General features: G+C 40.2%; 1 protein-coding gene across 3 annotated transcripts in view; it reads right to left on the reverse strand.

Moving 5' to 3' along the window:
* The window catches only part of LOC126428142 (max-like protein X), a 53,583-nt gene that overhangs the window by 16,752 nt on the left and 23,661 nt on the right, over positions 1–13,170 (reverse strand). For all 3 annotated transcript variants that reach the window (XM_050090049.1, XM_050090050.1, XM_050090051.1), the window contains exons 4-6: positions 10,534–10,674; positions 3,347–3,514; positions 2,740–2,853 (exon numbers count right to left, since the gene is read on the reverse strand). In XM_050090049.1, coding sequence (XP_049946006.1) covers positions 2,740–2,853; positions 3,347–3,514; positions 10,534–10,674 — 423 coding nt within the window. The remainder of the gene's footprint in view (positions 1–2,739; positions 2,854–3,346; positions 3,515–10,533; positions 10,675–13,170) is intronic.

Below are 13,170 nucleotides of genomic sequence, written 5' to 3' on the forward strand. Positions count from 1 at the left end.
AAGTGCGGCACACCTCGATCATCATAGAACACTGTGAGCATGACTTTGCCATCCGACATCACGGTCTTGAACAGTGTCTGTGATCCTTTGCGGTGGAAGTCCACTGCTGCTCTCTTGTTTTTTGGATCAGCTTTTATCACCCATCATAATGCTGTTAAGGAATCCACCACCCTCACGCTCAAACGAAAAAAAAAATTGTAGACAAATGTCCAATCTCCTCCGTTTCAGGCCAGAAATGAGCATTCGAGGCACCACCCGTGCACTGTTTCCTGTACCACAGTTCTGCAATGATGGTCTGAACACGCTCTTGTGATATGCCACACTTCCCTTAGAACTATGTCTGTGTTAGCTGACAATTTTTTATGACGAGTTCATCAACCCAATTCTGAGGGGTCTTGTTAGTTGCTGTATGCAGTCATCCACTCCAACCTTTGACACACAGGATGTTATTGAAGTGTTTTTGGCCATCTTATTATGTGTTTGGAGCTGAATCAGAACACAAACACTGATCTGTCACCCTATGGATTGTGGATTAATTTATCTTTAATGTAACTCAGTCACCGTTCGTTATCTTCTTTATGTGGAGGTCCTGCAAGCAATAACTCCATAGAACTGTGTGCAGCCCTGTGATGACTTGAAGGAAAAACAATATCTACTCTAATTACTAAATGACCTCAATGTTTCATCACTATCTTTTATTTGCTTCAATGGGTGCACAGACCACAGTTACTTCATAATTAAATTAAATATAACGTCTGCCTTGAAGGCCCAACATGAAGTAAGTTATTTCATTTTAGAGCTTCCTTTGTTTGTTGCTGTTTACATTCTTGGAGAGGATGGCTCTTCCTGTACAGTCAAGACACCACCAAGCTGTGATATCAACGCATAAAAGTCCCCACACACAGTAGGTGAAGACATTTACCCGCCATCGCATTTTGCCGATTACTCGAGCCTCACATCTCTCTGTTCAACTCTGCACAAACGTGAAACAAAACAACTGTGCACAGTATGTGTTTCATGACATATTTCCTACCTAATACTACTTTACTATTTTGTCACGATCCCCGTTCCTTGTCATAAATATGGAGTCGGAAGTGTCATTTGCTTAAACAGCGTGTAATATTACATTATGACCACTGTTCCCTTCATTACAAGAATAAACAACCGAACGTCTCAAATCTGTGATGCCAATACGATCACCACTGTACACAGCTTTCATTCTTCTATGGACTTAAATTGGAAGCACCTTCTCTGTGGTTAGTGGACACCATTGCATTACATACTACCATGTTACACACTACAATACAGAGCCTTCTAGGCCACAGGTTGCAACTTGCATCAGCAAAGTGGGAAAGTCGATTGAATAATATGCAGAACATGTAATACCTCAGTCAATACTGAGAACAGGGTAAAAGATTCAGAGCTTTACTTTTCAGCATGTCCCCGTAGGTGCATGCGGCACGTCGTGCAATGTCAGGGTGCATGCAGCATGCCATGCAATGCCAGGCTGCATATGCAAACAAGAAAAAAAATAAGATTTCAACAATTTTTCCCAAATTTCACAGTTAAAAACGCACTCTTTCCCAGGTGAAAATACAGTGTTTCCCTGGCAAAAGTAATTTTCTCATTGTCAAGTGACGATATACTTTCCCTCGGAGCTGTAAAACTTATAAATCCTATAAATGGCAAAGGCCATTCACCCTTTTACTAACAGAATGCATATCTACTAATGAAGAATGAATAAAATATTGTCATGTCTGTGCTACTGTTCCCTTGCACCCTAGTTCGAAAAAACACAACCTGCATCAGATCATATGAATTTAGATCTGTCAATATCCTTTTTCTTACACAATCATATAAAAAATTTATATTGCAGTAACCATATAAAACAAATTTCTGGTACTTCCTATAAAGTGAATCAAGAACCCCCTCTAGCTTGAGCAGAAATGCTCTGAAGTCAGAGTTTGGGGACCTATAAACAACAACAATTAGTAGTTTAGTTTCACTAAACTCAGCTGCTCCTGCACAACATTCCAATACCTGTTCAGTGCAGTGCCATGATACATCTATGGACTCAAATGGAATACTGCTTTTTACGTACATGGCCACTCCCCCATTTCACAAGGAACCCCTTGAAAAAGAGCCAGCTAATTTGTGTCCTGGTAGAGGAAGCCTCTGAACTGTCAAATTATTTAAGTGGTTCTCCAATATACCAATAATTTCAGAGTCAACATCTATAAGCAGTTCACTAACTTTATCTCTAATACCTCTTATATTCTGATGAAATATGCTAATTCCTTCTCTACTTGGAAACATGATGTCCTCTGAAGGTGAGCCCTTTGATAAACTTCTGACTTCAATCCAAAATAGGTGCAGCTCTAGCACCAACTACTACAGGAATTTTTCCATGAGCGATCCCACCACCACCCCTACACCGTCACCTATAAGCTTCGCCAGCCTCCCCTTCCCATACCTATTGAGGTGCAGGCTATGCCTAGTGAAATCCGATCTACTGACAGACTCAACCGGCACCAATGCAATGTGACCCATGCCCTCTGCCATCAGTGCATTCTCCAGCCCCGTGTTAATGTGCCTAACAGCTGCATTAAGATGAGGCCAATCATGACGCTGAAACAGTTGCACGAAATGCAGTACTACTTCACTATTAAAGTTACCAAACATGGCAGGTATTGACTTGTGAATTTTTATTTTGTATATTAGTTATCTACTATCACCCACCTGTGGCTTACAATGTTCCTCCAACCAGCTGAAGACACAAGCTGACAGTTCAGTGAAATTTGACACAGAGATGTTGCTGAATGATTGGAAGAGTTGATCCATCACAGCCTGAAACTGAAGATTAAAGACAATTTTTATAATTACACCCTGAAGTTATAAGGGTTTTTTCATTTTTTTTATTACAAATTCAACAGTTATTTTAATAGTCTGGGGTAAATTATTGGATGTGTGAACAGATGAGGTGGAAAAAAATGTTAAAATAACGGTGCTATCTCTCTTGTATATGTTACGGGGTTAGTGTCTGCATTAGTGGTTATGGCACATTACTGTATCTTTAAAAACTTTCCACTGTCCACCTTAGTTTCTCACATACAAATTATTCCTTAGGTATGATATCAATTATTTAAATTTTTCATTACTAAGAGAGTGAAATTTACTTCAGTGTCCTGGACAATGCTACGAATAAACAGTAGTAGGCTACCTATCCAAATTATGTGACAGAAAACAGATTCAATATGCACTGATGCCGTTCACTACCATACACGTATGAAGGCGGCACTTTTTACAAATGTCGTCAACGATTGAGGGAACCGTGGCACACACTCACCACGCGGAACTTGGTCTCATCCGAGACGCGCTGCACAGCCTGCCCTGGCTGGCTCTGCTGCGCCTTCACGATCTGCTCGTAGTTGGCCTGCATGATGCGCAGAGCCGTCACCTCCTTGCGCAGGCTGTTGCGCTCCTCCTCCTGCTTCTTCTTCTGCTGCAGCAGGAACTGCAACGAGAGGGGCAACAATGTGACATGTTGTGGGTATGTTTTCTGGTAAAATGCAGTCTCCAGTCAAAGCATTTTATTTTTACAATCAAATTTGAATCATTTCGGAGTTACGATCCAATTTTCCTGCATATTAACACCTTAGAGACTGAGACCAAACCGGAACACAGCTTGGGCCGCAACTCTGTGCCAAGAAGACTGCATGAGTATAGGCTGGGCCCTGATTTTCTCAATGTATGAGCCACCAATTGCTCAAAAATTGGACTCATTTCATACGAGAACAATGTACGGATGTCTCACGATCTTGACTGGTGATGCCTACTGGAGTCAATTTCTAGAATTATTTCGAAACAAACATTAGCGAACTTAACAGCTGCTGTCACAAATGGTTGAGCCAACACAGTCGCCCTGATGTAATTTCGTGGGTGTACTCATTAGGTTTTGCAGTTTGCTGTAATTCTGCAACAAATAAATCATGTCTGTTGAGTGAGCAAGAAATTTTGAAGTTCCAATAGGAAGGAATTGCTCAATTAGTCAACTCAGACATTTTTCTTGGGGTGATAATTATACTTTCTGTCATCATTATTTTAAAATTTGTAATCTGTCAAAGAACTAAAGTAAATACAAAAAATAAATCTTGAAGCTTGGTCCTGTTTTAATATGTCTCTTTAACATACATCAATTACATATGTGTCAGTAACACTTCAAATAAAAGCATACGAGCCGAGTTTCCTGGCCCAATGTTGTTCTAAATGGCCGGTTTTCAAAGTGTTAATACAAGGTGACAGTCAGGTTCCCTCTAAACTCGATAAAAATGTCGATTAAAAATTTTGAAGAGACTCAATCTGCTCTGCAAAAGAAATGACAGGATGACCGAGAAGGGCTCATACTCCACGCGTTTCAGTCTTACGGAGCCAACGGCATTCAGTTTGTAAACAAGCAGCTGTTAGCAGAGTGCCATGAGGGAGTGTTCACTGAATTCTCCATTATGACTGAAATTTCATCCTTACAAGCAACCTGTGTAGCTACTGAAGGACAACAATTACCAGTTATGATTGGAATTCTGTCAGCAAATTACGACTAATGTAAATAAGGGCAATGGATTTCCACACAAGCTGTGAATGTCGACGGGGCCCAATTTCATCTCACAGGTTATGTGAATAAGCAGAACTACTATTACTGGGCAGATAGCAACCATAATGAAGTACATGAACACCCTTCAAACATTTCAGATTGTTATGCTGAGACCTTGCAATCTTCTGTTGCACCTGCATCGAACAGTAATCCACAAATTACTGAAACCTGGATTTAACAGGATGGTGGACATTGAAAACTACTAAGCAATCAATGGCAGCTGTCCAAGAATTGTTTAGTAATCATGTCATTTCAAGACTCCATGGCATTCTCTTGTCCTCCAGATTAATACATCTGTATGCCCTACACGACTTGCCCGAGAACAATGGGTGTACCAAAGCAAAGAACTCAACACGGAATTTGTGGTTCCCAGCTGACATGTTGCAGCAATCAGTGAGGAACCTCAAGTGCAGATTGAAGGATCAAGGAGGAGGAGGAGGAGGAGGAGGAGGTGGTGGTAAGTGTTTAACATCCTGTCAACAACGAGGTCATCAGAGACAGAGCACAAGCTCGGATCAGGGAAGGATGGAGAAGGAAAGTGGCCATGCTCTTTTGAAGGAACCATCCCGGCATTTGCCTTAAGCGACTTAGGGAAATCGCGGAAAACCCAAATCAGGATGGCAGGACACAAGTTTGAACCGTCACCTTCCTGAATGTGAGTCCAGTGTGCTAACCATTACACGACCCCGCTTGGCAGCTGATCAAAATACTGCATATGTACAGGAGGACAACATCCACAGGATACAATTTTCAGACATTAATAATTTGGATTACTGTCTCTCACCAGGTAAGTTATTGTTGTTCAGTTGCTGTCAGTAAAAATCTTTGGTACATTTTATTCTATTTTTTATTAGGTGTTCCAAAGGTTTCCATTTTTCTGTGTCAACCTGTATTAACAGTAACTTCAAATTACTGCCACAAATATTTACAGAAGAAACATGAAACTAACTGAAGCTGTGATGAGATCAATTTGAATTCCAGAGACATGTAAGAACACACAAGGCTACACTGATCACATGATGTACCTTAGAAAATAGCTTCAAGAAAGGCAAACCTTTATTTATAGCATTAGTAGATTTAGAATAAGTTTTGGAATACGCTGTTTGAAATCTGAAGATAGCAGGTGTAAAATACAGGGAGCCAAAGGTTATTCATAACTTGTAAAGAAATCAAACTGCATTTTTTATGAATCTAAACATTCTGCCACATGAAGGTAAGTTCTGGGCAATTTCCCTTTTGATACGAATGTCATATTATTTCAGTAAAAAAAAAAAAAAACTGAAAATAAAATAAAATAAAATTACTCAAAGGAGTGGCAGTTAAAAATTGTTTTTCCTATTGTAATGTACACGCTGCACGGAATTGGTATGTTTATCGATATAATGTGCAGCTCAAAATACAGATAATTTGTACTTCCATTGACACGCCTGTGTAAGTATGTATATATAAAACAAAGCCTCAACTATTCTATCATAATTATGATGGGTATTTTCATTTAGAATACACTATTATGAACATGAGTCATGTTCTACCAGGTAACACAATGTTCGCACCAATTCCCACGGTTAGATACCCCCGAAATACTTTTCTGTTGTATCCCACTACACCTTCAGGTCAATGTGAGGACCCTACCCTCATAATACGTCTGCAGCCAATTTCCTGTCTATATGTCTGACTACCCACTTTCCTCGGAAGTACAGGTTGATTATTCCCACATCACTTAAAGTGTACGGTAAAAGGAAATTACTTGCATTATTGTCTGGGATGGTTCCATTCACAAATCTTGCTCTCTGTTGATGTAAAATGAAAACTTACTATTAAGCATCGCCACAAGGAATGCACCGTTCATCATACTTTTCTCACAACCTATAGATGTCAACAATATTGTAGCTTTTACAGAAGATCATTGGCAACAAGGTTAACCTACATCACATTTCTTATTGGTGCTGAAATTACGATTAAACTTAGGTTTCACAAACCATATACACACATATATTTTGCTCGAGTTCAACATAACTATTGGCCTGAAAGTTGCACATAAAATTTTTTGAGAAGTAGGGAATATTCTCGATCGTATTAAGGCGAACCGACGGAACTAAAATCCTGAATGTGGAATACAAGTACTCACACAGTCACACACTGAGTCTCTCATAAATAAAATGTGTTTACATGTAACATGACATATTAATGTCATCACAGATGTTACTAAAATTGATTTCATAGTTTTCTTAACAACTTTTTTGCTGGAATTTCTACAAGGTCCAACAGAAGGCAAATTCATACGTTTTTCGTTACACAGGTCGAACAGATTCACACCTCTTACAGAACTTTTATTTTTATGTCTCAGAATAGTTTTACGTTTTCATGATAAAATGTATATCCCATGCACCTATAAACTATGAGACTGTCCTTTATTCATATTGCACAGTAAAAGGAGAGATGTCTATTTATTTATTTATTTATTTATTTACTAACATTTGAAATTATCACTAAGTGGCAATGCTGTAAGGCTGTGAGAAGACTTTGAGGTGCCTATAGTGAAGACAGCAGAGGATCAAGTAGGTAAAAAGACGAGGGCTAGTAGAAATCCTTGGGTAACAGAAGAGATACTGAATTTAATTGATGAAAGGATAAAATATAAAAATGCAGTAAATGAAGCAGGCAAAAAGGAATACAACCATCTCAAAAATGAGATCGACAGGAAGTGCAAAATGGCTAAGCAGGGATGGCTAGACGACAAATGTAAGAATGTAGAGGCTTACCTCATGAGGGGTAAGACAGATACTGCCTACAAGAAAATTAAAGAGACCTTTGTAGAAAAAAGAACCACTTGCATGAATATCAAGAGCTCAGATGGAATCCCAGTTCTAAGCAAAGAAGGGAAAGCAGAAAGGTGGAAGGAGTATATAGAGGGTCTATACAGGGTCCAGTCTCCAGCAGGGATACGACTTCCTCAAATCCTGTCCTGAAATGAGATCCATCCTTCATGAAATCCTCCCCACTCCACCAAGAGTGTCTTTCCGCCGTCCACCTAACCTTCGTAACCTCTTGGTTCATCCCTATGAAATCCCCAAACCACCTTCCCAACCCTCTGGCTCCTACCCTTGTAACTGCCCCCAGTGTAAAACCTGTCACATGCACCCTCCCACCACCACCTACTCCAGTCCTGTAACCCGGAAGGTGTACACGATCAAACGCAGAGCCACGCGTGACAGCACCCACGTGATTCACCAACTGACCTGCCTACACCGTGAAGCTTTCTATGTGGAAATGATCAGCAACAAACTGTCCATTCGCATGAACAGACACAGGCAGACAGTGTTTGTTGGTAATGAGGATCACCCTGTGGCTAAACATGCCTTTGTGCACGGCCAGCACATCTCGGCACAGTGTTACACCGTCCGGGTTATCTGGATACTTCCCACTAACACCAACCTGTCAGAACTACGGAGATGGGAACTTGCCCTTCAATATATCCTCTCTTCTCGTTACCCACCAGGCCTCAACCACCGCTAATTTCAAGTTGCCGCCGCTCATACCTCACCTGTCATTCAACAACATCTTTGCCTCTGTACTTCCTCCTCGACTGACATGTCTGCCCAAACTCTTTGCCTTTACAAATGTCTGCTTGTGTCTGTGTATGTGCGGATGGATATGGATATATATGTGGGGGGGGGGGGGGGGGGGGCGCCGGGGAGGGTGGGGGGGGTGGGGGGGGGGGGGGTGCGAGTGTATACCTGTCCTTTTTTCCGCTCCCAGGATTGGAATGACTCCTTACCCTCTCCCTTGAAACCCACATCCTTTCGTCTTTCCCTCTCCTAAAAGCTTGAATTTTTTGTGTATGTTTGTGTTTGTTTGTGTGTCTATGATTGGGAGGTTGTTATACCTTGCATTTATGTTCAAGTGTTAGTGAATATATATATCATAATTCTTTTTTCACCAACATGAATTGTGAGAAAATCATTACTGAACAACATATAGTCTCTTAACAGTTATATTAATCACAGATATATTGGTACCATCTTTGCATTTTACATAGGACTACAGAGTAGTAGCAATCAAACGAAAGAGAGACAGATGGAAAAAAGTAAGCAAACTGTTCATTATTTCAAAGATAATCATCATAACTGTTAATGCATTTATCCCACTGTGAGACAAGACACTCAGTGCCTTCCTGGAAAAATATTAGCTGTTGCCTACGGAAGTCTTTCTTCAGCACTCCAAAAATACAAAAATCTCATGGGGAGAGATCAGGACTGTGTGGTGGATGCGAGCTCGCCTACATATTGCCAAGTCTGCTTTGAGTATACGCCAGAAGTTTCGCTGGGAAGCCCTTACACATCCTCCATACCATCCCAATCTCTCCCCATGTGATTTCCATACTTTTAGGGCCCTGAAGGAAGACATTTGTGACCATCAATTTCCTTTGGATACAGAGGTGCACACCTGGAGGCAGGGAACTGCAAACATTTTTCAACAAAGGCACTGACCATCTTGTCTCATAGTGGGTAAATGTACTAACAGTCCTGGCAATTCTTTCTCAAATTATGAAAACTTCACTTACTTCTTTTCTGTCTGTCGTTTTTTCATCTGACTGTCTCTTATAATTTCTGCTGCTGGCATCATAGTTCTACAACAGACTAATTCAATAGCATTTCACTCTAAAATATGATTATTAGTATCAGAACAATTACAATAATCAGAACTTAGGCTTTATCAGTTTTCAACATCCATATGCAAAAGTTGGCGATTCTGTGCCCAAACAAGAAAACGTGTCTGATCGGATAAGGAAGAAACTGAATTGCACCACCACAATACCAGCATGAAAGGGACACCGAGGTAATGTAGCTTTTTTTCTGCCTGGCTTTCTCTCTGTCATTCACTTGTGTCAAGAGCTAGTTAGTGTGAAAAAATAAATGTCTTTCACACAAATCAAGAGAAACCAGACATGTTATCACTTTACAGAGAATGCAAAACGAATGCGAAGTAGTTGAGCTGTCCTCTCATAGTTATTCTAACAGAGAGTGGCAGACAAAAGTGACAAGTCACCAAATGTGCAAAAAAATTGTCACTGGAAGGACACTGGAGGGTAAGAGCAGCCACACAATTAGTGGAGTGAACAAAATATATTTTCTGGCACCTGTTGCTCATAATCAATATTTTAGCCCCATAGAAATTACGAATACATCTGGAATAATTCAACCCAGCATTGTTTGCATTTTGTGCACAAAGAGCTTCTGTCCGCATAGTGTATCACTTCACCAGCCAATTAACTAGCACGACTGCAGTAGGTGCTCAGAATTCTGTCACTCAGTTCTGATGTGACAACAGGTTCTTTCTTCAAAGAATTCTCTTTACTGATGAAGCTACCTACACAAATCATGCCTCCATCCTTGCTACCCTCCCTGTTTACCTTTCCCTGTTGCTTCATAACCTGGGTTGTGAGTAACTGAATCCACTTTCCCTTCTTCCCTTTTTTATCCCCTCTCTCCTCCCTGATGAAGGAACAAAGTTCCGAAAGCTAGGAATGTAAATTTTCTGTTCTGTTTTGTGAATCTATCGGCTGTACTGAGCTGAGATAAGTACTGGCCAGCCCCTATATCTCTTTGTTAGTATTTGTTTCACATCTTAATATGAGATTTTCCATTAATCATTTGGATACCTGTAATTAATACAGTTGTGAAGAGAGACTACACATCAATTAGTGAGAACATATTCACAATTCATTTTGGTGAAAAGAGAATGACGATATCTTAAATTTTTCAGGAAATATTTGAAATGAACAACTTAGCGGACTCACTGTACATTGCCACACAAAATGATCAAGAATTTTTTGCCATCAGCTCTACACAGGCCACAGCCATGTTGGGGGGGCTGAGTAGTACCTCTATGTAGTCTATGGACTTCTGGAGGACGGTGGCCTTGCTCAGCTTGTAGCCAGATGTCTCGGGCTGCTGGCACGTCGGAACCAGCGACTGCAGCGCATCGTAACCCTTCTTGATGGCATCCCGCCTCTTCTGCTCTGCCTGCAACCGATACGAAGCCAACACACATAAATTAGTTGTATTAAGGATCATGATAATCATTCCACAGAAGAACAAAGCAGTTTACATGTAAGGACCACAGGACTTTGAGCATTCTATTTCGCACTTTTCTCAGATTTTCCAGTTTCAAATACACTTTTTCCCAGTTGAAAATACACTGTACCCTGGGTGAAAATACATTTCTTCCATGTTAATCGACAATATACTTCCCTTGGAGCTGTAAAATTTATCAATCCTTTGAATGGTACGGATTTTATACACTGGCATAGAACTTCCTGACACTTTGGAGGGAGGGAGGGGGGGGGGATCCACCAAATACAGCACGATAGCTTTCAAAGCACTGAAACTGAGATTGCAATGCACTTTTGTCAGTCAATCAAAGCTCATGTCATGTGATCCCTGCAGATAGGACAAGTAATAGGACAACCAATGGCAACATGACTGTTCAAGTAGCATGAACAGAAACATAAACACGCAATCAGGAAAAGTTAATATGTGTGTATGTGGGGGGGGGGGGGGGGGGTGAAGGAGGGGGGGGGGGAGGAAGGGGGGGGGGGAAGGGGAGGTGTATTAGGGTTAGGCAGGACCCTAAAGGTACAGATTGAATTGCAGCAGCTGAATATTTCTTACAAGCAGGATTTTATAGACTGTGCAACGAATATTTTGTAGGTTACCTGACCGAATACATGTTCCATCAAGTACTTCAACTTTATATAGAAAAGCCAATTACATGTGAAATTGCTGAAGAACTAACCTGCACTTTTTTTTAAGTATAACTGTACTTCTTGCCAGCATTATTGCATAATTTGTTATCTATGAAAGAACTAACAGAAATATGGAAAACTAACCTGTAAGGTTGGTCTTTTTCACTATATATATAAACAAAGATGATGTGACTTACCAAACGAAAGTGCTGGCAGGTTGATAGACACACAAACAAACACACAAAATTCAAGCTTTCGCAACCAACGGTTGCTTCATCAGGAAAGAGGGAAGGAGAAGGAAAGACGAAAGGATGTGGGTTTTAAGGGAGAGGGTAAGGAGTCATTCCAATCCCGGGAGCGGAAAGACTTACCTTAGGGGGAAAAAGGGACAGGTATACAATCGCGCGCGCGCGCACACAGACACACACACACACACACACACACACACACACACACACAGATATATCCATCCGCACATCATTGGGCCAAACTCTTTGCCTTTACAATGTCTGCTTGTCTCTTTTTCGCCCTAAGGTAAGTCTTTCTGCTCCCGGGATTGGAATGATTCCTTACCCTCTCCCTTAAAACCCACATCCTTTCGTCTTTCCCTCTCCTTCCTTCTTTCCTGATGAAGCAATCGTGGGTTGCGAAAGCTTGAAATTTGTGTGTGTGTTTGTGTGCTTTTTAGTGTCTCCTATCAACATACCAACGCTTTCGTTTGGTAACACAAATGTACCACTAAAATTTTAAGTAATGCCATAAATGGCTGGTCCTCTGGACCCGAAATTTTTCTAAGTGCCTGGTCCTCAAAGTATTAGGTATCGGATGAGAGTCAAACCCTCCATGATTTAAGAAATTTGGCGCACATTCTCACACGTACAATACATAATTCACCTAGTGTAAAAGGAAATTTACTTTGAAGGTAATGCTTTTCAAACCACCATTCGCAATATTTTCCCGTGATCTGCTAGAAACCTAAACAGTTATTGCATCATGTTCATTGAAAGCATTTTATTGATACGAAGTATTGCATAGTGTTTGTCCTGGAACCTTTTCGACACATTTTGCTGTTAGCAGACAATTATGTGTCCATTACATTTTGTAGCTATAAATAGTGCGTTTTCATTGCAACTGAAGTTTTATTTTGGTGTTATTCTTTCATTTATGATTCATCGCTACAGTCTTATTCTGCAGTAGTGTCCTAAAGTAAAATTCTTTGTTAGAGTATCAGTTCTTATCAGTCAAAATTGCAAAAATTTAACTGAGAACTAAAACAATGAAAAATTGCTGAAATTCTAATAGACTTCAGGGGTCTTCCTGGATGAAAAAATTCCTGGGTTTTTCACAGATTCTCCAATTGTTCCGGGGCACTTACACCAATATAATGTTGACCAAACTCAAAAATTTAAAATGCTGCCATCATCTACTTATTAAGATGTATGATGTTATGTTAAAAGTTTAACACAATAAGACAAGTATTACCATTATAAACTTTCTGTTTGGCTTGAGACAGCTTAACTTATCGCAACAAATACCTGGACTTTACTCAAATGAAAATGAGGGCACTCAGCAACTTCCGACAAATTTTAAAAGCATAATTTCATACCTTTCCTAAATATTTTCTTGCTTATGTGCTTGAAGTCCAATATTTAACACATTAACTCCTTGGTGAAACAATCAGGCGTTTGAAGCTGTTTTGCACAAGGGAGTTCAATTCTGTAAAAATGCGGCATTTTAATAGTTGAAAAAGAATGCACGGAAGTAAAAATGAAAG

This window comes from Schistocerca serialis, chromosome 12 (genome assembly GCF_023864345.2).
Source record: "Schistocerca serialis cubense isolate TAMUIC-IGC-003099 chromosome 12, iqSchSeri2.2, whole genome shotgun sequence".
NCBI lineage: Eukaryota > Metazoa > Arthropoda > Insecta > Orthoptera > Acrididae > Schistocerca > Schistocerca serialis.